The sequence below is a fragment of the Lagenorhynchus albirostris genome, chromosome 15 (genome assembly GCF_949774975.1).
Source record: "Lagenorhynchus albirostris chromosome 15, mLagAlb1.1, whole genome shotgun sequence".
Taxonomy (NCBI): Eukaryota; Metazoa; Chordata; class Mammalia; order Artiodactyla; family Delphinidae; genus Lagenorhynchus; species Lagenorhynchus albirostris.
The window spans coordinates 78,331,404-78,353,633 of record NC_083109.1 but is presented as its reverse complement, the minus strand read 5'-3'; the positions used below and the strand labels follow the sequence as shown (position 1 = coordinate 78,353,633).

General features: G+C 57.2%; 1 protein-coding gene and 1 pseudogene across 6 annotated transcripts in view; both read left to right on the top strand.

Annotated features, from left to right (window-relative positions):
- Window positions 1-17,798, top strand: part of ELN (elastin) — a 32,715-nt gene extending 14,917 nt beyond the window's left edge. The window contains exons 10-35 of one of the 6 annotated variants that reach the window (XM_060124997.1): window positions 243-272; window positions 771-842; window positions 1,504-1,545; window positions 1,955-2,014; window positions 2,604-2,657; window positions 4,037-4,117; window positions 4,203-4,256; window positions 4,858-5,022; window positions 6,224-6,277; window positions 6,852-6,962; window positions 7,180-7,218; window positions 7,619-7,702; window positions 8,534-8,590; window positions 9,565-9,660; window positions 9,744-9,803; window positions 10,354-10,458; window positions 11,140-11,178; window positions 12,582-12,650; window positions 12,736-12,801; window positions 13,098-13,181; window positions 13,715-13,753; window positions 14,076-14,129; window positions 14,510-14,554; window positions 14,940-14,969; window positions 15,590-15,640; window positions 16,773-17,798. In XM_060124997.1, the coding sequence (XP_059980980.1) occupies window positions 243-272; window positions 771-842; window positions 1,504-1,545; window positions 1,955-2,014; window positions 2,604-2,657; window positions 4,037-4,117; window positions 4,203-4,256; window positions 4,858-5,022; window positions 6,224-6,277; window positions 6,852-6,962; window positions 7,180-7,218; window positions 7,619-7,702; window positions 8,534-8,590; window positions 9,565-9,660; window positions 9,744-9,803; window positions 10,354-10,458; window positions 11,140-11,178; window positions 12,582-12,650; window positions 12,736-12,801; window positions 13,098-13,181; window positions 13,715-13,753; window positions 14,076-14,129; window positions 14,510-14,554; window positions 14,940-14,969; window positions 15,590-15,640; window positions 16,773-16,816 (1,685 nt within the window). In that variant the 3' untranslated portion in view covers window positions 16,817-17,798. Of the gene's footprint in view, window positions 1-242; window positions 273-770; window positions 843-1,503; window positions 1,546-1,954; window positions 2,015-2,603; window positions 2,658-4,036; window positions 4,118-4,202; window positions 4,257-4,824; window positions 5,023-6,223; window positions 6,278-6,851; window positions 6,963-7,179; window positions 7,219-7,618; window positions 7,703-8,533; window positions 8,591-9,564; window positions 9,661-9,743; window positions 9,804-10,353; window positions 10,459-11,139; window positions 11,179-12,581; window positions 12,651-12,735; window positions 12,802-13,097; window positions 13,182-13,506; window positions 13,685-13,714; window positions 13,754-14,075; window positions 14,130-14,509; window positions 14,555-14,939; window positions 14,970-15,589; window positions 15,641-16,772 lie in introns of those variants that run through there. The other 5 variants (XM_060124996.1, XM_060124999.1, XR_009535814.1 and 2 more) reach the window with 5 other exon arrangements.
- Window positions 16,885-17,798, top strand: LOC132506294 (uncharacterized; annotated as a pseudogene).
- Window positions 17,799-22,230: the final 4,432 nt, after the last annotated feature.

The following is a 22,230-nucleotide window of genomic DNA, read 5'->3' as shown; positions in this document are numbered from 1 at the left end:
AATCTCCATTCACCCTCAGTCCCCTCCGTCCTGGGGTGAGGGGCGGGGACCCTGGGCTCAGCTGGCTGAGATGGGCGGCACATCTCTCAGAAATCCCCGAGTGTGTGCGAGGCAGCATGAGCTGGGAGGTCTGGGCAGAAGTGGCCACGGCTCGGGTCAGCCTGCCCCTCAGCACTGCCACTGGTGCGTAGGCCCTGTGCCCGTGGTGGCAGGGCTGCAGTGAGGGCTCCTTGTCACTGCAGGTGGAGGCGGAGCTTTTGCTGGAATCCCAGGTAAGGCAAGGCCGGGTCCCCCATGCCAGTGAGGGTGGGCAGGCCAACGGGTCTGCCAGCCGGGCAGGAGATCCTCCCCTGGGAGGGGCTGGGCGTACCTACTGCTCCAGGCCTCGGACTGGCTTCAGCGCAAAGTGACATCAATCACAGGCCTGCTTCCCCCGTCCCAACCCTCTGTCTGGGAGCCCAGATGAGCCCAGAAAGCCCAGCAGTCTGTGCCAAATGCCACAAGGGCTACAGGCCCTGAGTGTGGCCCAAGCCCCAGGAGGGAGAGTGTCCGGCAGCTTCCAGAAGGAAGTGGCCCATCACTGGGAGCTGCTCTGCTGGCCGATGAGAAAGAGGCAGGAAGGCCCTCTAGGCACTAGGATGGTTTCCGGATTCCGGATGCCACGGGAGCTCATTCTGTCTGAGCGGAAGGTGGAGTGTGAGGCTGGGGGCTTCGCAGGGGCCGCTGGCTCGAGTGACTGGGACCTCATTTTGCTCTCCTTGTTCCCACAGGAGTTGGACCCTTTGGAGGTCCGCAGCCTGGAGTCCCTCTGGGGTACCCCATCAAGGCACCCAAGCTGCCAGGTAAGGCAGAAGGAGGATTCGAGAGACACCACTCGCTGGACCTCCCTACTGGGAAGCCAGCTTGAGAGGGGACTTGTTTGGCCACCTGTGTCTTGGGGTGGACGAGGGTAGTCAGGAAACCTGGTATTAAAGCCCATTTCTGGTCGCCAGCAAAGGGAAGCAGGGGGAAGCCATCCTGCAAGTGTTGGTCTCACTCCCATGCACACACATGCACAAGTGTGCACACACATGCACACACATGCACAGAGACCCATAGCCCTGATGGGAAACCGCTTGTGTTGATGGTAAGAAACACCATTCACTGGAAAGACTCCTCTGATGCCAACCCACCTCCACCCCAGCGATCAGCTCACATGATGAGCTGTTTCCTGATGGGGAGGAGAGTAAGGAAGATACGCAGACTCTGGGGCCATGGCAGGGCCTGAGTTGGTAGAAGAACGGGTGTCCCATCATGCCCTGGGGCAGGGGTGTCCTCTCCCTCCTCCACCAAGGCCTCTGCTCTCCCGAGAGCCTCTGAGAGCAGCTCACAGCCCTGGTGGAGGCGGCGCAGTCTTGTGCTTCAGTACCTGTGGGAATAGGTCTGTCTACCCAGGTAGTGGGGGCCCAGTGAGGCATGGGGCCGCCATGGGGCAGCCCCTGATCCCACACTCCATCTCCTCAGGTGGCTACGGACTGCCCTACAGCACTGGGAAACTGCCCTTTGGTAAGGCCCTCTTAGACTGGCGGGCTTCTGCCTCTCTCCAGATGCAGGGTTCTAGCAAGGGAGCTGTGGCCCCAGCTCAGGGCTAAGAGAGCACCAGCTGGAGGGAGGGGGGGTGTGGAGTCTTGGAATGGGAGTCCCCGAAGGAGGGGACATGGAACTTGGACTCAGAGCGCCTCGCTCTCAATCCTGGCCCTCGCACTTATCACCAGGTCTTGGGAGAACCAGTTTCTTCTCTGAGCCTCAGTGTCTTTGTCTGTAAAATGGGAATAACCATCCCATACACATTTGTATTTAACTCTGGCTGGGTGGGAGACAGGTGGAGACTCTGGGTGGCCTGGCCCTTGAAGGGCAGGGGAGGGGGCAGCCACAGTGAGGTCCACGTGGATGCCCAGAGCCTCTCGTTTCGCAGGCTATGGTCCTGGAGGAGTAGCTGGTGCCGCGGGCAAGGCCGGGTACCCGACGGGGACAGGTAAGGAGAGCCTCACCCCACTGCCAGCCAAAGGGGGCACTAATTACCGAGCCTCCATAAAGCAGGCCAGCCCACCCTACATCCAGACCCTGGTCTGAGCCTGGAGAAGGATCCTCAACCTCTGCATGCTATGAAACCCCGCATCTACACCCAGATGGGAACCAGTTGGTTTTCTTTTTTTTTTTTTTATAAATCTATTTATTTATTTATTTTTGCCTGTGTCGGGTCTCTGTTGCTGCGCGCGGCTTTCTCTGATTGCGGCGAGCAGGGGCTACTCTTCATTGCAGTGCGAGGGCTTCTCATTGCGGTGGCTTCTCTTGTTGTGGAGCACAGGCTCTAGGTGTGCGGGCTTCAGTAGTTGTGGCACGTAGCCTCGGCAGCTGTGGTGCATGGGCTTAGCTGCTCTGCGGCATGTGGGATCCTCCTGGACCAGGGCTTGAACCCGTGTCTCCTGCATTGGCAGGCGGATTCTTAACCACTGCGCCACCAGGGAAGCCCCGAACCAGTTGGTTTTCTTGGGGCTGGAATAGGTGGGCTCTGGAGATGCAGGGGCACATTTTCCAGAGTCTCTCTCCTTCCTCTCCCCCAGGGGTTGGCGCACAGGCTGCAGCAGCAGCAGCAGCTAAAGCAGCAGCAAAGCTTGGTGAGTACGCCTGGAGTCCCTGCCTGCTAGCTGCCAGCCCCCCAGCCTCTCCATCCCTATTACCACGGAGAGCCTTCCTCACAGATAACTAACTAAGGTGGCCCCTCCCCACTCCACCCCTATTTATCCAACTTTTGCAGCGCCACCCGTTCCTGTCTTCTTCCATGCATCCATTCATTCATTCTTTTTTCCATCCATCCATTCACTCCACCCTCCAATCCTCCATTCCTCCATCCCTCCATCCATCTCTCCATCCATCCACCCATCCCTCCATCCATCCATGAATCCATCCCTCCCTCCATCCATCCATCCTTCCATCCATCTATCCACCTATTTATCTCTCCATCCATCCATCTACCCGTCTATCCATTCATCCATCCCTCCCTCCGTCTGTCCCTCCCTCCCTCCATCCATCCATTTCAGAGACCAGGGACAGATAAGAGCTCTGCTGGAGAATGTTGGCACTGCTGCGGGAGTCAAGAGGGAGACGTTGTTTCTACCTGGGGATAATCAGGAAGCGTTCTCAGAGAGAATATTTGATTCAGGCCTTAAAATATAGGTGGAGTTTGCCATGTGGTTAAAATAGGAGGGAATGGGTAAAAGTGTGGTTAGAATGATAATTTTAGGTGGTACCTATATGAGCATTTAAACAATTTAATAGTTTAGTATCAATTTAATATGTACTATAAAACTTTTAACTAGCTCCTCAAGCCCATGATCCCTTGGTTAGTAGATGTGGCATGGCCTTCTCTATGCCCACGTGGGGAGCAAAGTGGGCATCTGTCCCCCTGTCCCGGGTGATTCCCCAGTTCAGAGACAGATCATGGGTGGTGAAGTCTTCACCTCTACCCCAATCCCAGGGGAGCCCTTCCTGTAGTCTGTAGCACCGAGCTGGAGGCCTGCCCCACGGAGGCCCCACAAGCCCTCCCTCCAAGCCCCCAAGGCTGGAGGGGGTGGCTGGAATGTGGGAGCAGGAGAGTGGGACGGCAAGGGGCTGCCAGAGCTAGGCAGCCAGGCGCTTGGATTACAAACTTGGCCGCGTCTTCGGAACACAGGGAGAGGAAGTCTTGAACATTCTTGCAGGGGCCCCCCTGGCCCGGGGAGCGGCCGCTTGTGGTTTCTCAGTATGTGGCAGTGATTAGAATGGGATTTGTCTGAAAACATACAAGTCCCTTAATGAGGGTGTTGAAATGGACACTTTGGGGGTGAGTCAAGGAACAGTGGGGTGGGGGCCTTCCCAAGCCGGCCCAGCTGGAGACGCCTGGGCCTCATTCCCAGAGGAGATTGTGCTGTGAAAAACACCAGCATCCAAGTAGCCTCCTGCCTGGCTTCGGGAGGGGCCCCTGGGAGCCACATTTGCACTATCTCCCTCCTAACAGGTGCCGGAGGAGCCGGAGTTCTCCCAGGTGCTGGCATTCCTGGCGGGCCCGGCGTGATTCCTGGCATCGGAGGCATCGCAGGTCGTGTCCATTCCAGCAGGGGGTGGAGGGTGTCCTTGAGAACGCTGTAGGGGAAGGGCCTCACCTTCTGTGGCTCTTTCTCCAGGGGTCGGGGCTCCAGATGCTGCGGCTGCAGCTGCCGCTAAGGCAGCCAAATATGGTGAGTGTCCCCCCGGGGGGCAGGACCAGGGCTCCGGCCAGCCCTGGCCTCTGCACGGGCCACGGAGACCCTCGTCCTATAAGGCTGGATGGACTTGGCCTTTGTCCATCTGGGGCACCGGCCCTCGCCAGGCATCACCGTCATGCCTCCTTGCTTCTGCCCATTCTGGCCACTCTGCCTGGGAGACTCTCTCCAGTGCTCTCCACTGACTGACTCAGCAGAGGGTGGGGACCCTGTGGAGCATCTGTCTCCTCCCACTTTACCCCCAGGGCCAGCCAGAGCTGCTGCGCCAACTGCCTGGGTGCCCAGTGGAGCGTTCTGACTCTGCTTTAGAGCTAGATCACGCTCTTCCCAAGCATAGATCCAAACCCTTAGAGCTCTGTCGGGGTTCCCTCACTTCCCTCCTCTTCTCTCGGATGACTTGGATCCATGCAGATGCAATGCCCGCTCACCTGGGATCCTGCACTCAGGACCTGCCACTCCCGTAGTTCCCCAGAGTCGTGCCCCTGGAGGCCCTCTGAGGTTCCCACAGGGTCCAGGCCAGGGGAACAATCCTTTCCTGCCACAGGAGCTGCTGGAGGCTTAGTGCCTGGTGCGCCAGGCTTTGTCCCAGGAGCAGTCGGCATCCCAGGAGTTGGAGTCCCAGGTGTTGGGGTCCCAGGTGTTGGAGTCCCTGGTGTTGGAGTCCCAGGTGTTGGAGTCCCTGGTGTTGGAGTCCCAGGTGTTGGAGTCCCAGGTGTTGGGGTCCCAGGTGTTGGAGTCCCAGGTATTGGGGGCCCGGGCATCATGGGTAGACCAGGTGAGCTTGGCTCTGTGTGTGTGTGTGTGTGTGTGTGTGTGTGTGTGTGTGTGTGTGTGTAAGAGAGAGATGTTGAAATTATTGCCAAGACTTTTGTATTCTCCCTGACACCTCCCCACTCTATCCTCTTCTCTCCACACCGTTGGTCATCTTGTCTCCCTTGGGATATAACCACCTCCTAATTAACTACGGCCAGCATCATCTTGAATTCACCTTTTGGCTGTCAGTGTGCTCCTGGGGGCAGGAACCATGTCTTTTTCATCTCTGTGTTCCCAGCCCTTAGCTGAATATGTGCTCAGTAAATGGTGGATAGATGGGTGGGTAGGTAGATGGGTGGATAGATGGATGGGGGCGTGGATGGGCAGAGGGACAGCTAGAGAGGTAGGTGAATGGCCATGTGGATGAGTAGGCAAATTGATGGATGAGAGAGTGGGTGGTGGGTGGATGAAAGGACAGATACAAGGATGGGTGGTTACATGGATGGATAAATAGATATAGGTAAAATGGTGGATGGTGAGATAAATGGGTAAATGGAAAGAGAGATGAATAGGCAGGTGGGGGACAAGATAAGTTGTTAGAAGGATGGATGGATGGATGGATGGATGGATGGATGGATGGATGGATGGATGGATAAGCATGTGGGTAAATGAGCAGATGAATGGGTGGGTAGAAGGCAAACACAAAATGGATGGGGAACTTCCCTGGCAGTCCAGTGGTTAAGACTGTACGCTCCCAATGCAGGGGGTGAGGGTTTGATCCCTGGTCGGGGAACGAAGATCCCACGTGCCGCGGGGCGCCGCGAAAAAAAGAAAATCAAAATGGTTGGTTGGTTAGATATTTAGATAAGTGGATAGATAGACAGATGGATGGATAAATGCATGTGTGGGGACAGAGAGATAAGTTGTTGAGTGGGTAGATTGAGGTCCAAAGATAGACAAATGGGCAGCCATACGGGAAGGTCAGCAGATAGAAGAATGGGTGGCTGGTTAGACAGATGGACAGATGGCTTGATGGAGATATGTATGGGTAAACGGATGGACAACTCTGTGTTGGCTCAACAGATAGAAAGAAGATGGACTGAAAGACAGATGGGTGGACAGAGGGATATATATAGCGCATCTCTGCTCCATTCTCTCCTGAGCATTTGTGTTTCCCTTGATCTCTCCAGGGGCTGTGTCACCAGCTGCAGCTGCTAAAGCAGCAGCCAAAGCGGCCAAATTCGGTGAGTCCTGTGCTGACAGCTCCGCCCCACCCTATTCTGGCCTTTACTTGCCAGAACTAAAGGACTGTCCTCTTCTAGTCCCCGTTGTACAGCCCAGAGAAGGGGAGTGACTTGCCCAGGGTCACACAGCAAGTCACTGGCAGAGCTGGGACTTGGCCCTGTTGGGCCCCAGGACCATGTCTCCCCCAATTGTCTCCCACCATGAGGCCAAGGGACTGGGTGATAGGAGAGTCCCAGTACGGCATTCCCAGTGGAGACAGTGTCCCTGACCCTCCCTGCTCTGGCCAGGACCCTCTCAGAGGAGCCCAAGCCTGGCTGGGGATAGGGGACCTGTGCGCAGTCTTTCCGTCTTCAACAAAGAGGCCCTTCCCCAAGCGCTCAGAGAAGAGAACACTGTGGGGTGTCAGTAGGGAGGAAGTTGGTGGGGGACCCAGGTATCCCATGGTTTCCTGTCCTTCATGGACCAGACTTGGGGGAAGCTCGCATCCTCTTCTCCAGTCCAGCGTGTCCCTCAGAGCCCTTCCCAGCCTCTCTCATTGAGATCATTTTCCACTTGCATGTCTTCTCTCTGCAGGGGCCAGAGGCGGAGTGGGAGTTGGAGGTATTCCCACTTACGGCGTTGGTGCTGGGGGCTTTCCTGGCTTCGGTGTCGGAGTCGGAGGTGTTCCTGGGGCTGGCATTTCCCGTGAGCCTTAGTTCCATGCCGGGGAAACAGGGATGGGGCAGGGGCTTGGGGGATGGGGTGGGGGAGGGTAGACTGGGCTTCGCCACCGAGCTCAGGGACGAGTTGGGGGAGAGCGCAGGGAGGGTCTCCAGTGCCTTGGGGGCAGGAGTGCTGTCAGCACAGTCTGGCTGAGAGCCAGCAAGGTTTCTGAGTCTCTTTCTTTCTCGGCTCCTCTTAGCTGCAGCCCAGGCAGCGGCCGCCAAGGCAGCCAAGATCGGTAAGTGCCCCAGCCCTGCCTGTCCTCACGCCCAGGGCCATGCCCTCCCTCCTCCCCACCGCAGCCCTGCTCTCCTGCAGGGCCCAGGCTCAAAGCTCAGAGCAATTCTCCAACACGAGGGCAGAGCAACGTCACACTAGGGCCTCCAGGGCTGAAATGGCCTGGGTCAAGGTCGGAAGCCCCTGGGCCCATCCTCCAAAGCCACAGTGAAGTTTTCTGCGCTTTTCAATTGCGCACCATTAGGATCATTGGTACCTGGCTTATCACCCCCAGACCAGCGCGTTAAAGGCGCCCGTCCATACACAGCCACGGTGCCGTTACGCAACCCCTACCTCCACCCTCTGCTCCCCCAAGAAGGGGGGACGTCAAGGGCAGAGCTGGATGCTCTTTACCCCTCCAGGTGCTGCAGGAGCAGGAGCCCTGGGAGGGCTGGTGCCCGGTGCCGGAAAAATACCAGGTGTGCCAGGCGCTGAAGGGGTACCAGGTGAGCTGTGTCCCCAGCCCAGACGTGGGTTTGGCTTATCTCATGGAAGGGACCCTGGAGGTGGCCTATGTCCAGTGTACCATTTTACAGATGACAAGACTGAGCCCAGAGACAAGGGTAGAGACAAAGCAATTTCCCTTAGTTTGGAGGGAAGAGCCCCCATGGGATTCCAGATTGCTGAGTGAACCCGGCAATTCCCCTACCTGCCCCGGGGACGCTCAGGATGTCAGCCCAATAGGCAGTGGAACTCTGCTTTACCAGGGTTGGGGGGCCTTTCTGGTTTCTGATCAGGTGGGAGGGCCTGTGTCAGCCTTTGTTTCCCCAGCGCTCTTTCTCCAAGGGGAAGAGATTAAGAATTACAATGAGATTAATTTACAGCCTTCCTTGATTGTTTTTTTCCCACCAGAAGATTTCTCTTCTGCGTTTCCTCTTCTTTCTGGGAGGAAATTCCCCTTTTGAGTTTCCCCCCAAGAAATGTGGCGCTTCCTCTAATAGTTTTGGATACAGGCGTGATTAGGATTTTTAAAAACTAACATCACCTTCAACAGAAAGCTCCAGAAATCTTTTAGACTGAGGTTTGGGAGAGACAGCTTCGGGCTGCCCTCCACCACGGGCAGAGCTAGAAGGCCACAGCCTCAGAGCTGCTTCTCAGGGAAGGGGCGTGTCCAGGGCGGCCGGTGGGCCATCTGAGAGCGGGCCTGCCTCACGCTGGGTTTCCTGGGTGAGGGGACAGTTCCCTAGAGGTGGTCTCTGAGAAGCCTTTCCACGGTGGAGGGTGGGTAAGAGGGGGAAGGGATGCTGGGGACCACTCCTCACTCTTCACATCTCCAGGGGCAGGGATCCAGGCAGCGGCAGCCGCCAAAGCAGCCGCTAAAGCAGCCCCGTTCGGTAAGTGAGCCCCCGCCAGTCCTGCCTTCGGCCCTCAGCCTAGAGCACTGCTCTCTTGTGTCCCCGCTTTGGGGTTTGGCAGACCCCCCTCCTCAGGCTGTCATGTTCTGGGTGTGGGCCTTCCTCACAGCTTTTGGCGCATCTGACCACTTTGAGGGGTGTGGATGAAGTTTCTGATTAGGAAGGCAAAGTGAGAACAGGTGCTGGCGAGCCCTCCAGCACACACCCCCTACCCTTCCCAAAGCCACTGCTGCCTCCCAGTCCAGCTGGGGCCTTGCCCTGCTTCTGCAACAAATGCTGGGCTCCTCTGGGCTCCCACCCACCCCAAGGGACAGCCATGTTCTTGCTCCCTGACAAGGTTCTCCATGTCCTGCTTCATCTGAGGGCCACCCTGGCAGCCCCAGGTTCCCATACCTTCCTGAATATGGCATAGCAAAACAGTTCACTTTAGAGCCAGAGAAACCTTAACTTCAGGTCTGCTGACCCCCAAACTCACATATGACAAACAACTCTTTTTTGTAAAACTATCATTTGCTGAGGTAATCATTACACCAGCCTTATGAAATTGGTACTCTTATGCCCATTTCACAGATGTGGAAGCTGAGGTTCCAAGAGCCCAAGAGACTTGCCCATAGTCGCACAGCTAAATGGTGGCCGAGCTGAGTTTGGAAGCCAGTCCTGCCTGTCTTGCAGAGCTCCCTTTACTACATAAGTCTGCCTCCATCACCCTCAGGAGTCTCAAAGGGGCCCTTGTAACTCCAAAGTTTAAGAACTCCTGATCCTGCCCAGACCTCATATTAGGAATGAAGAAGCTGAGGCCCATCAAGGGAAAGTAACTTGTCCGAGGTCACACAGCAAGTCCGTGCCCAGCTAAGAACCCAGGGCTCCTGACCTCCAGCCCGCTGCTCTTTCCATTAGCTTCTGCCCTCCTTGATCAGTACTTGGTTAAGGATGAGCTCTTCTCTGTCTTGCAGGGGTAGTCCCGGGTGTCGGCGTGGGTCCCGGTGTCGGTCTGGTTCCCGGAGTCGGCGTGGGTCCCGGTGTTGGCATTGGCCCCGGTGGTGTCATAGGTAAGCAGTGTGAGCAAGCGGGCCTGAGGGGCCTCTGAGTGCTCCATGGGTGCCGTCCTCGAACCCCCTCTCTCTCCTCCCAGGAGCAGGGGCCCCAGCTGCAGCCAAAGCCGCGGCTAAGGCGGCCGCCAAAGCCCAGTTCCGTGAGTGCCCCGCCTGCTTCTCCCCTCACCCCACAGGCCCAGGCCTGGCCCGGCGTGATCCGAGCCTAAACTGGACCCCGGGACATGCCATAGCTCAGGCCTGCCCTGCGGCCTCGTGAGGCTCCCGAGGCGGCAGACAGAGGGATTGGAAGTGCAGATGTGGCCTGAGGGAGACCTGGGTTCGAGTTGTGAGCCACACACTGGCTGAGTGGCCTCTGAGTTTCCTGCCCTCCCGTGTGGGTACCGATGGCACCTGTCACAGAGGCTTGTTAGGAGAATCAAATGAGTTCATCCAAAAGGGAGGAACCGGAGGTTAGGCTGAAAAGGGCAGTGGTGTCCAGAGTGTGTATCCCTGAATGCCAGCCTGGGGAAGGGCTGGACTTGGTGGTCAGTGAGAGTTTTAGGAAGACCATTCTTGTGGCAGCGTAGAGGGCAGATTAAGGGGGTCTGGGCCCCTTCCTTGGGGTCTGACTCAGCTCCCTGAGCCGGACACCCCCAAAAGGGCCTGTTCCCTGCCTGCTGCCGTCACCCCACTCCCCATCTCCCCCAGGGGCTGCCGCTGGGCTTCCTGCCGGCGTTCCCGGATTTGGAGCCGGTGTTGGAGTTCCTGGACTTGGAGTTGGTGTTGGTGTTCCTGGATTTGGGGCAGGTGCAGGTGAGGGGCCTTCTAGGGGCTGAACAGAAAGACCCCTGACCTCAGAGGAGGGAGACCTCTCCTCCCAGCATGTCCCCTCCACTCAGAGATGTGCAATAAATTCCCCGTTATGTTCTCCGGAGCAGTTAGAGACAACTGGGGTAACAGACGCAGGCAGGCCAGGCAAAAGGTCCTCTGCTGCCAGATATCAGCGTTTCTGTCTCCTCAGTGGACGGGTGCCAGGGCTCCAAACTGAGAAGAAGCCCACCACCCAAGGAAGGAGGCTGGAGGGCCCTGGGGCCAGTGGTGTGTGTGGGCTAGCCTGGCTCCCCTTCGGCAGTGTGCTGTGGCAAGAGGGTCACTAGGAACTCTAACTCTTCGTCTGCTAGTTACTGAGCCTGCTCTATGTCCAGCCTCAGGCAGACCATGCCGGGCCTAGAGGAGACGGGAGGGGACAGATGGAAGGAGGAGGCACAGTTCAGCCCTCAAGCACCCACAGACCAGACTGGTAGAGGCACAGTTAGACACTGAAGCTCTGTACTTGGCTGGGTGAGCTCCTGGCTGCAGAGCCACAGCTTCAGGGCTTTGAGAGAAGCAAAGAAGGCTGAGGAAGTCAAGGAGGGCTCCCTGGAGGAAGCAGAATCCCCAGGCACAGAGCTCAGCTGCTGACCACCCCACTTTTCCTTTTGCCCTTTTCCGCAGTACCCGGAGCCCTGCCTGCAGCTAAAGCTGCCAAGTTTGGTGAGTGCACCCCACACACCATCCCTGACAGCACCTGGTCACCCAGCTCCCCTCTCCCTGGGCCAGGGCCCAATGCCTGGAGCCTACAGCGCAGGACTGGGATGGTCAGGATGGAAAAAGGCAGTTTCTAGGAAGTGTCAATGATGGTTCAGCAGACTCTGGCTCCTGCCCACTAAATGCCTAGCGTGCCTCCAGCCCTAGGACAACCCAAACCGCCCTTCACAGTTCCAGCCCCCCTGGGGGCAGTTTCACTTTGGTGAGGACCATGGTCGCTAAGACCCCTCAGGCCCTGACCATTTCATGGGGCCCAAGGCCAGGGAGGGGCCAGGGCTGCTGTCCCAGCAAAGCCAGGACTCCTCATCTGGGCCCCTGCCTCCCTGTCAGCATGACCGCGCCCGCCACGAGCCACGAGGACGTGGCAGACCTGCCCTCCCCCCACATTTGGCATTCGGGCAGCCCCGCCTGGCCAGATCCACACTGTCTATGTCCCCCTGCATTCCCGGCCTCCTGGGATCTGGGCTGGGGCCTCCGCCAGGGAACTGCCAACCAGGCCTGGCTGGTCCACGTGGGGCTAGTTTCCACCTCGGAAAATCCCAGCTTCCTCAGACCCCGCCCACGGCGGGCCTGATGACCCACAGGCCCCTCTCCTGTTCCTCGCTGGCGGCTCTGCCGGCCTGAGTTCGTCAGCCATTGCCAGGGAAACAGAGCACTTAAGGCCTCTGGCTCTGAAGTCATTTCCTGCCCATGAAACCGTGAACACATTGCTTAACCACTGCTGTGCCTCAGTTTTCTCATCTGCGAAATGGGGCTAATAGTGCCTACGTTTCCCGCTGCCCGGAGCAGTCTGATATGTGTGACACACGGACCACGAGTGTCCCCCTAAAGCGCTAGCTATAACTCCTGCTGCTGCTGCTGCTGGCAGCTCTGTACTGGACAGTGGTTCACACTCAGAGGTCCTTTCACTATCCAAACACCTACAGGTGAGCAGGAGTAAGGATCATCATCTCCTTTATAGAGATGCAACTCTGCGGCTCAGAGAGGTGACAGCTATGATGAGTGGAGAAAACAGATTCAAACCCAGGGCTGTCAGGACCTGAGACTAGTCTTCCACCCTTGGCAGCCTGTGGCCACAGCCACCACTGTGACCACCTGCAGGTCCCAGCACCAGCCCGGGAGGAAGGAGAGGAGACAGGCAGGCTGAGGCTCAAGGGGTGTGCCCTTGCCCGATGCGTCAGGGCAGAACCGGACCTCAGACCTGGGTGTCTGGTTATGGATTTCTGTCCAATACTCCTTCCACTAGGTCATGTGGCCTCAGCCACCTGTCTACTTGCCTAGTAGCCCTGGGGCCGGGAGACCCCGTCCTTCAGAAAGGGGAGGATTGACCTTTTGTCCTCTCTGCACAGGAGCAGGGGTCGGGGCCCTTGGAGAGCTTGGAGATCTTGGTGGAGCCGGTGTCCCAGGTGGTGTGGCAGGTGAGTTGAAACCCCAGGACAGGCTGGGCATGGAGGGAGACTGACCCATGGAGAGTCCCTCCCTGAGCCCTCTCTGTGTCCCCAGGAGCCGGACTTGATGCTGCGGCTGCGGCTGCGGCCGCCAAAGCTGCTGCCAAAGCCGCCCAATTTGGTGAGTACAGGAGGCGGGGCTGCCGCCAGGCTGCTAGGATTTGACGGGAGGGGAGGGGTTCTGACCACGCACCATGGAGCGCATATTCCCTGACCTGTCCCTGAGGCCCTCAGGGGCATCGTCTCCCAGGGCCCCGGCCCACCTCCTGGCCCCACTAACCCTCCAAGGCCCTGGGGGCTCAGGCTCCACCTGGGTCCTGGGATGATCTCCCCACAGCCCCCACCTCCTCCCACACCCCACCGCAGACAGACCAGCTGCTCTCACTTGCGGGGATTAATGCACAGCTCTCTCCTCAGGGTTGGGGGGAGTCGGTGGGCTCGGAGTTGGAGGACTTGGAGTTGGAGGGCTTGGAGTTGTCCCAGGGGCCGTGGGCCTTGGAGGTAAGGGGTACTCTGGAATCGGTGAGTGCATGGCCGCCCCCTTCTCTGGGCTCCTGCAGCATTTACAGGGGCCTGAGCAGGCTTAGCGAGGGCTGCCCCTTGCAGTTGGATGTCCCAGTACTCTCCCTCTCTTTCAATTCACCCAACCACCTCAAGGGGGAATTCATTAGGATAGTGATGATTATGCCCATTTTCCAGAGAAGAAAAAGCAAAGCTTGGAGGGAAATTACTTTCCCAAAGTCTCTGCCATCATGGTGGACCTTATGTTAACATTTCTCTCTCTCTTGGGTCATCATTGTGTCTCCCTACCTGACCTGGCCTGAAGTCTCTTACCCCGTGTACGCCACAAGACTGGCCACACAGTAGGAGCTTAATAAAGACTTCTGGGAAGATGGACGGATGAAGGTGGGGTGGAGGGATGGTGGAAGGATGAGTCAGTAGGCTGATGGCAGATCGGTGAGCAGGTCAGGAGGGGGACATGACTTGGGGAGGGAGGAGATATTCCTGGGCCCTCACGCGCGCCATCTCCCCAGGTGTGCCCCCAGCTGCAGCTGCTAAAGCAGCCAAATTTGGTGAGTTGCTCCCGATGCCGCCCCCTGCCCAGGCCTGCAGGCTGCTTAGACCCCGCCCCCACTGCCCTGTCCCCGCCCCCTGCCCAGGCCTGCAGGCTGCTTAGACCCCGCCCCCACTGCCCTGTCCCCGCCCCCTGCCCAGGCCTGCAGGCTGCTTAGACCCCGCCCCCACTGCCCGGTCCCCGCCCCGGCGCAGGCCTCCGTCCTGCTCACAATACCCCTGAAGGCCCATCCAGGAGATCCCTGACCCCAGACCCCAGAGGGGATGCTCAGGGTCCCTTAAACTGTGGCTCGTCCTCACCCACATCTGCCCTCCTCTCAGGTGCCGCTGGCCTTGGAGGTTTCCTAGGCGCCGCCAGGCCATTCCCAGCTGGAGGTAGGGACCACCTCTGCTGTGAAATCCTGAGCTCTGGCCGGCCCTGGAGGAGGCCTGGCTGCCTAGCAGCTGGGGCCCTGAAGCTGCATCTGGCACAGGGACACAGAGAGAGGGAGGAGGGGACAGTCCAGGAAAGGAGGCATCCTGGGCAGAGGGGCAGGCCTCAGGGTCAGGTGGACACGTGTGGCTCAGACACCGGGCCGGCGAGCTGAGGCCACGGAGCTGCACCCCCGGATGCCAGCAGGGGACCAGCTGTGTTAAGAAAGCTGCCGCGGCAGCGGATAGGGGGCAGTGGGAGGAGGTGGTTCTAGTCAGAGAGGCAATAGGTGGCAAGGCTGGGGTGGGCCCTGCCCCCCACCAACCCCAAACCCCTCCTGCAGGTGTCGCAGCAAGGCCTGGCTTCGGACTGTCTCCTATTTTCCCAGGTATGACCAGGCTCCCCCGCCCTGGGCCCCATCCTTCCTCCTTCCCTGGTTCATCTCCTGCTCAGAAGGGCTGAGCCAGGACCCGAAGGGTACCCCGCGCCCTCAGATTGCACAGAGTTGGGTTTCCCCTTCTCCTCTCCCTCCTGTGCCAGGCCAGGGAGCATCAGCTCTTCCAACACACCACGTCCATATGAGGCAAACTGAGGTTCAGAGAGTGCCAGGGACACGCTCAGGGTCACACAGTCACTGGTAGAGGCAGAGCCAAGGGCTTCCAACAGCCAGGCCCAGAACTTGACCCCCCTCAGACGAGGCCCAGGCTGCCCGGCAGGGCTTGGCGGGCACCCCAGAGGTGGGCACACTCACGACCCCTCTCCGTGCCTTGTAGGTGGCGGAGCCGGGGGCCTGGGAGTTGGCGGTGAGTCTATCATAAGAACGAGGGGCCCCATTTCAAGCAGGGCCCTGAGATCCTGCTGAGGGAGCGGCTAGTGCAGCCACGGCCCTGGGCTGGCCCTGGGCGTGGGGACCCGAGGGAGCCCCACGGGGAATCACAGAAGCTGAAGTCAGCCCTGGGACGTGGGGATATGGGGACCCCGATTCCTGGGGCTCCCAGCCAGGCACTCGACTGGGCACCAGGAGTGAGACAGGGACCTGGGTCAGCCCGGGTCTCAGGGTCTAACCAGAGAGGTTGACAAGGTCCCATAGAAAAGGAAAGAAACTGTAGGGAAGCACAAGCCATGTTCAAGCAGGTGGTCAGGGAGGCTGAGCTGGAGCCTGTCAGTGGGCGTAAGGCTGCCCCCGGGAAGCGTGGCCAGGGTCTGACTGTGGTGGGAGAAGGTGCCGCAGAGCTGCTCAGTCCTCCATAGGCAGCAGGCCATCTGCAAGGGGCGAGGTTGGACAGGAGGGTCGGGCCGGGGTCAGAGAGGCCTTTGGAACCCGCTGCTACAAGATGGAGGCATGTGGAGGGGCTGGGGAGGGGTTGTCTGGGAGAGGAGGGAAGGCCTGGCCTCCTCCCCAATCCTGGCCTTCCCTCCACAGGCAAACCTCCCAAGCCCTACGGAGGGGCCCTGGGAGCCCTGGGATACCAAGGTGAGTAGAGACTCAGCCCCTGGAAGTGGGCGGGGGGTGAGGGGGTGGGTGTTGGGCAGAGGCAGAGTGATGGGGTCCATCAGCCTGGGAGAGAGGGCAGCACGTCAGACGAGGCCTGGCAGGGAGTGGGGAGGCTGGGGCAGAGCTGGACACCTTACCCACCCCTTCTTCTACCTGCGACACAGACACGCAGAGCTGAGAGTGGGCCCAGGACCCTCCAGGTTCATCCAGGCCAGGCCTGGCCGCCCCTCCCTCCCTGGTACCCACACCCGCCCCTGCGGGAGGAGCGAGGGGCTGGGAGGGGGGGCAGAGAAGGAGAGAGAGGATGGAGGCGACAAAAAAGCGAGCCCCGGAGTCAGGGGATCAGAGGGGTGGACCCGGCAGGGTGGGCAGAGGCGGCCCAGAGCCACACCCTTGCTCCAAGATGCAGATGTGTCTCTGGCAGTGTGTGGGGTGGGGTCTGATCACCACCCCCCAGGCATTTCCCAATGATGCCCAAAAGAGACCCAGAGAAGCCCGAGCTCTGCACCTGTACCCAGCTCAGGCTGCGGATCCCCTTTCCACGCCCCCAACCTGCTTCCCACTGAGCAGATGAGACAGCCCAGGCCAGGGCAGGGAGAGGCAGAGGCAAGAGCAGCCTGACCTCGTCCACGGCGCCCAGCTCTCAGTCAGGCACCAGCTGGTGCCTGTGGCCCTGTCACACAAGCTCTTTTTGTTGGCTTTCTTTCCCAACAAACACCCTGGATGAGCTTCACAGAGAGAGAGAAAGATGGTGCTCACTGCCACCAGGTGGCAGTAATGAGCCACATCGAGCTCCCCCAGGGGTAGGCGCTACCCCAGGCCCTACTACCAGACTTCTGTGCCTTGATGATTTGAAATAAGGTTAACCAATCAGACCCTCCGCCCGAGAGGGCAGGAGTCCTGCTACCACCCACCTGCTCAGTGGGAGTTTGTACAGCCGAAGAGCTCAGAGAGTGGCCTGGGGTCGTGTCCAGGCTTCCCGTGGCTTCTTGGAGCCTCTGTTCCCCGCTGTGATGATGTGGGTGTTAAGAACAGCTTGGAGTTGGGGGGAGTGGGCAAGGGCTTGAGAAGTAACCAAGACTGACCCTTGCGTGTGCCTCCCCGCACCCAGCTGGGGCCTGCCTGGGGAAATCCTGTGGCCGGAAGAGAAAGTGAGCTTCCAAGGACCCCTGACTCACGACCTCATCAACGTTGGTGCTACTGCTTGGTGGAGAATGTAAACCCTTCGTGACCCCCCCATCCCATGCCCCCTCCTAAGTTCCCACCCCAGGAGGGAACAGGGCAGGCAGGGTGGCCTTGGAAATCCACAGGGCAAGCAAACAAGAGAGTGGTGGCCAAGTGAGCTCCTGGAAGCCCCCTCCTTCAGAGGCAAGGGGTGGGTGGCCTTGGCCCCTGCCCCCACCCCCTTCCCACCCAGGAGCTCTCCCTCCACACACTCCATCTCCAGGGGAACTTGGTGCTACGTACAGGTGCTCTCATTCTCCCTGCGGGGAGGGAGGAGGGAAGGACAGCCCCTCAGGGAACCCCTTCCCTGGGGCTCCTCTGAAGATGGTGCAGACACTTCCTGGGCAGTCTCGCCTCCCCCTGCCCACCAGGACCCACCTCTGGCTGCAGTCCAGTTGGTACCCAAGCATCGAAACCCTCAAGCTGGATTCGGTCACACCATCTCTTGGCCCCCTTGGCCCCCTCTCCCCTACCAATGGCTATTCCCCATGTCTGGGGCACCTTCAGGTCGGAAGATTCCCCCCATTGGGAATAGCCCTCTTGCTCTTGTGGAATTCATCCGCCCATATGCCCATCCGTCCATCTGTCCTGGTCCCCATTTGGCTGCCCGGCACCGCTAGCTGGCTGGGTGCCCCTACCATCAACTCGATTAACCTGTCATGGCAGCCTGTGCCCTGCCTCTGCCCTACCACATACACCCCTACGTAGGGGCCCCGAGCCCAGGTTGTGAGGGGCTGTCCCGACTGGGGCAGCAGGAATCTCCCTCGCATACTGGGTCTCCCCCCACGCAGTACTGTATCCCCGGTCCCCCCCCCTGGAGCCCCTGTACTTCAGAGCATATCCCCCCCTGCCCCGCCCATCTCTTTGTGTCTCGCTGTGATAGATCAATAAATATTTTATTTTTTGTCCTGGATGTTTGGGGATTATTTTTGACTGTTGATGTTCTCCTTTGGTTTTATTTTTGTGGTTTATGGGGAAAAAAAAACCTTTTCTTTTTTTTTTTTTCTGATCTGGGGAGCTACACCCCCAGTAGAAGATTCATTTTAATCGCTTTGGTATAACTCTGAGTGAAACACACATTTTTTTTTTAAATAAGAAAAGACAATTAACTGCTTCAGAAAAGACTAATAAATGAAAACCTTTTAAGGAAACTGTCTTGGCCTCCTTTGTAATCCCTCATCTGCCTTCAGCTCCTGGTCGGGGTAGGGAACAGGGCTCGGCCTTGGGAACCTGTTCAAGATGTATTTAGGGGGCTGCCAATTACCTGCCATTGGCTTCTGGTGAATTAATCCTTCTCCTAGTTCAGCCTGTCCTTTCATAATGATAATCCCTTTGTAGGGGAAGCAGAGCGGCCAGCCCTACACACGTCCACCCACAGTGGGTCTCATTCCTCTGAGGATGTGGGTTCACCCACCCAGACACTTCCCCAGCCCTCACCCCTTAGGCCCAAATCCTTGGCCTCTAGATGCTGAGAGTACAGCTGGACAGATGGAGGAAACAAAAATGACCCTTCTGTCCAGACCAAACGCTTGGCCTTGGTGAACAGCCTTGCAGAGAGAAAAGAAATGGCCCGACCTAAGAAACACAGATGGATGTTTCCTTCTAAACGTCCCCTTTAAGGAAGACTCACTGTCACACATGGCCACCAGGGCACCACTTTACTTCTTTACAAAACAAAGCAAATGACACTCTGCAGGTGGCAACAGGAGACTCTGGACTACCCTTGGATGCCCCAATTCCCCAGGGTTGTCCCCCTCCCCTCAGGGCTACAAATCCATAGAGTATGGGGACGTGCCCCCCTGGAGCCCACAGGTCCCTTCTAGAGCCCACAACTCCCTTCTAGAGCACACTCTTGGGTACCAGATTCTGGAATTTCCTCCCCAGACCACCAAGTCCACTTCCAGGGCCCACATGGCCTCATGTGTGCATCAGAGCGAACCCCATGGCCAGTGGGCACTCGTGGAGGCCAGAAGGATGGCAAGGGAGCTGTTTGTTGGGAGTGCAGGTGGAGTCTGTCGTGCAGACAGCAGCAGACGGCAGTATGGGTATCCGTGCACCTGTGCACAAGGACCCTGTGGAAAGAGCAAGGGGGTGGGGCAATGCTCAGGGACAGCTTCCCAGAGGACAGTAGAGCACAGGAAGCAATCTACCAGGCAGAGAATAGAGCAGGGAGTAGGGAGGGTCAGACCTTTCCAGCAGGAAGGGCAGCCTTGTGAAGGTTCCGAGTGCCTGGTGGGAGGGAGCACAGCCGAGGAAAGGAGAAGGATGGATCAGAAGCGGGTAGGGGGTAGGTTAAAGGAGACCACGGGGTGGGGGGCTGCTGTGACAGTCAGTGAGGAGTGACAGCCTGCCCAAGAGTAGTGGCAAACCAGATTCATTCATTCATTCACTTGTTCAGCAAAAAGATCCCTTGCTCATCCTGGGAAACCCCTCAGCCCCAGGCATATTGGGATATTTGGTCGCCCTGCCTTCCAGAGACATCTATTCATCATACACAAACATATACACATATTAGTTGCATCTTGGTGTTATTTTAATTGTTGCATCTTGGTGTTATTTTAATCAAAACTATGTTTCAAAGATCATTCCTTATCAGCTGTATATTCATTTAACAGATACTTATGGAGTTACGTACCATGCACTAGGTACTGTTTTAGAAGCTGAATATACAGTAGTAAACAAAATGGGCAAAAATCCCTTTCCTCATGGAGTTAACATACCAGTAACTCTATCTGTTGTATTTATTTAATCACTTTGCTATTATGACCAATGCTGTCCTGGACATTTGTGTGTACGTATCTTTCCTACATGTCAGTGTGAGTTGGTCTATAGCAGCACCGTCCACAGAATTTTCTGTGATGACGGAAATGTTCTCTATCTGCTGTGTCCGGTGTGTAACCACTAGCTACGTGGGCTCTTGAGCTCTAAAAATATGACTAGTGAGACTGAGGAATTGAATTTTTTTTTTTTTTTTTTGCGGTACGTGGGCCTCTCACTGTTGTGGCCTCTCTCGTTGCGGAGCACAGGCTCCGGATGCGCAGGCTCAGCGGCCATGGCTCATGGGCCCAGCCGCTCCGCGGCATGTGGGATCTTCCCGGACCGGGGCACGAACCCGTGTCCCCTGCATCGGCAGGTGGCCTCTCAACCACTGCGCCACCAGGGAAGCCCAGGAATTGAATTTTTAATTTTGTTTTTTAATTTAAATTTTTAAATGTAAATAGCCACAGTATTGGATGATGCAGGTCTATGGGAGAAAGTCCTGAAAATAGAAAAGATAAATCAAAAAACAAAACAAAACAAAAGATCCCTTGCTCATCCCTCTGCAGCTCTCCAGCCTCCGAAAGTTGGCCAGCCCCAGGATTCAGCCCTGGCGCCTCCCTGCTTCTATTTCTCATAATTCATGGCTTTAAATACCACGTATGCGTTGGCAGTTCCCAAACTGACACGTCCAGCGCAGACCTTTCCCCTGAACTCTGGACTTGCACGTTCAAGGCCAGTTCTTAACATCTCCACCTGGAAGTCTCATACTCCTGCGTAGCATGGGTCCGCCCACCCCCACCAAAATCTGCTCTCCTCCCCACCTTCCCCGTCTCAGTAAACAGCAGCTCCAGTGGTTCAGGCCAGCAGATTTGGAGCCCTCTTCTCTCCCCACTGCCCACACCAGATTCACCAGCAAATCCTGGGACACTGCCTTCAGAAGATAACCAGAGTTCAACCACTCCTCCCACCCCCAGGCCCTGGTCCACCAGCAGCTCTTGCCCGGAGGACTGACACAGCTTCCAGGCTCGGCTCCCTGATTCTGCCCTGGCTCCCCTTCAGCCTTCTCTCCACACAGCAGCCGAAACAATCCTTTTAAAACATAAGTCAGCTCAGGTCACACATCTGCTCAAAATCCTGCTGTGGCTCCCGTCTCATTCGGGGCCCAAGCCAGAGGCCTTTTAATGGCCGAGGAGCCCCTACCTGAGTTGGCCCAGCTGTTCTGACCGGCTGTTTGACCAGCACCCTGCTACTCGGCCCCCTGCCAGGCCGTGTGGTTACACTGCCCTCTTCCCTTCCCTGCAGGCAGCAGGCCACCCCTCTGCAGCCTCCACACCTGCTGTCTCTCCTGCCCAGAAAGCTCTTCCCTCCTTTATCAACATGCTTGGCATCCTCACCTCTTTCAGGTCTTGATTCAAATGTCACCTTCTCAGAAAGTCCTTCCCTGACCCCTTTTCTAAAACTGCAAACTATAGGGGGTTCCCTGGAGGTCCAGTGGTTAGGATTCCGAGCTTTCACTGCAAAGGACTCAGGTTCAATCCCTGGTCAGGGAATTAGGATCTTGCAAGCCATGCGGTGCGGCCAAAAATAAAAATAATAATTAAATAAAATTACAAACTATACCTTCCTCCCCCACTTGGGAGACCAATGACTTGGCCCTGCCTTCTCTTTCTCCAGAGCACCCATCACCAGTACCCATCATGTCACCACATAGCGCAGTATACTTTGCGTCTTTGTTTATTGTCTGACTTTCCCCACCAGAATGCAACTCCCTAAGGATGGACATTGTTTTGAGATCAAAATAGTTGAGGGCTTCCCTGGTGGCGCAGTGGTTGAGAGTCCACCTGCCGATGCAGGGGACACGGGTTTGTGCCCCGGTCAGGGAGGATCCCACATGCCACAGAGCGGCTGGGCCCGTGAGCCATGGCCGCTGAGCCTGCGCATCCGGAGCCTGTGCTCCGCAATGGGAGAGGCCGCAGCAGTGAGAGGCCCGCGTACTGCAAAAAAATAAAAAGTTTAAACTCCCTGCTTTCATTAGTTATACACCCTGGTAGAAAGATGGTAATGGCAAGCAAATGTGCTAGGCTGATAATAGCTTCAAAGATATCCAGGTCCTAATCCCTGAAACCTTGTAAATATTACTGTTATTAGTCTGCTCAGGCTGTCATAGCAAATTGCCACAGGCTGGGTGGCAGAAATTTGTTTTCTCACAGTTCTGGAGGCTGGAAGTCCAACATCAAGGTGTCCACAGGGTTGGTTTCTCCTGAGGGCTCTCTCCTTGGCATGTAGGTGGCTGTCTTCTCCCTGTGTCCTCACATGGTCTTTCCTCTGTGCATATGTCTCTTACTCTCCTCTTCTTATAAGGACGCCGGTCATAGTGGATTAGGGCCCATTCTGATGACCTTGTTTTAACCTGATTGCCTCTTTAAAGATTCTATCTCCAAATACAGTGACATTCTGAAGTGTTGGGGGCTGGGACTTCGACGTACAATTTTAGGGGGGATGCAGTTTAGCCCCTAATAGTTACCTTATATGGAGAAAGAGTCTTTGCAGATGTGGTTAAGTTAAGGATCTTGAGATGGGAGATT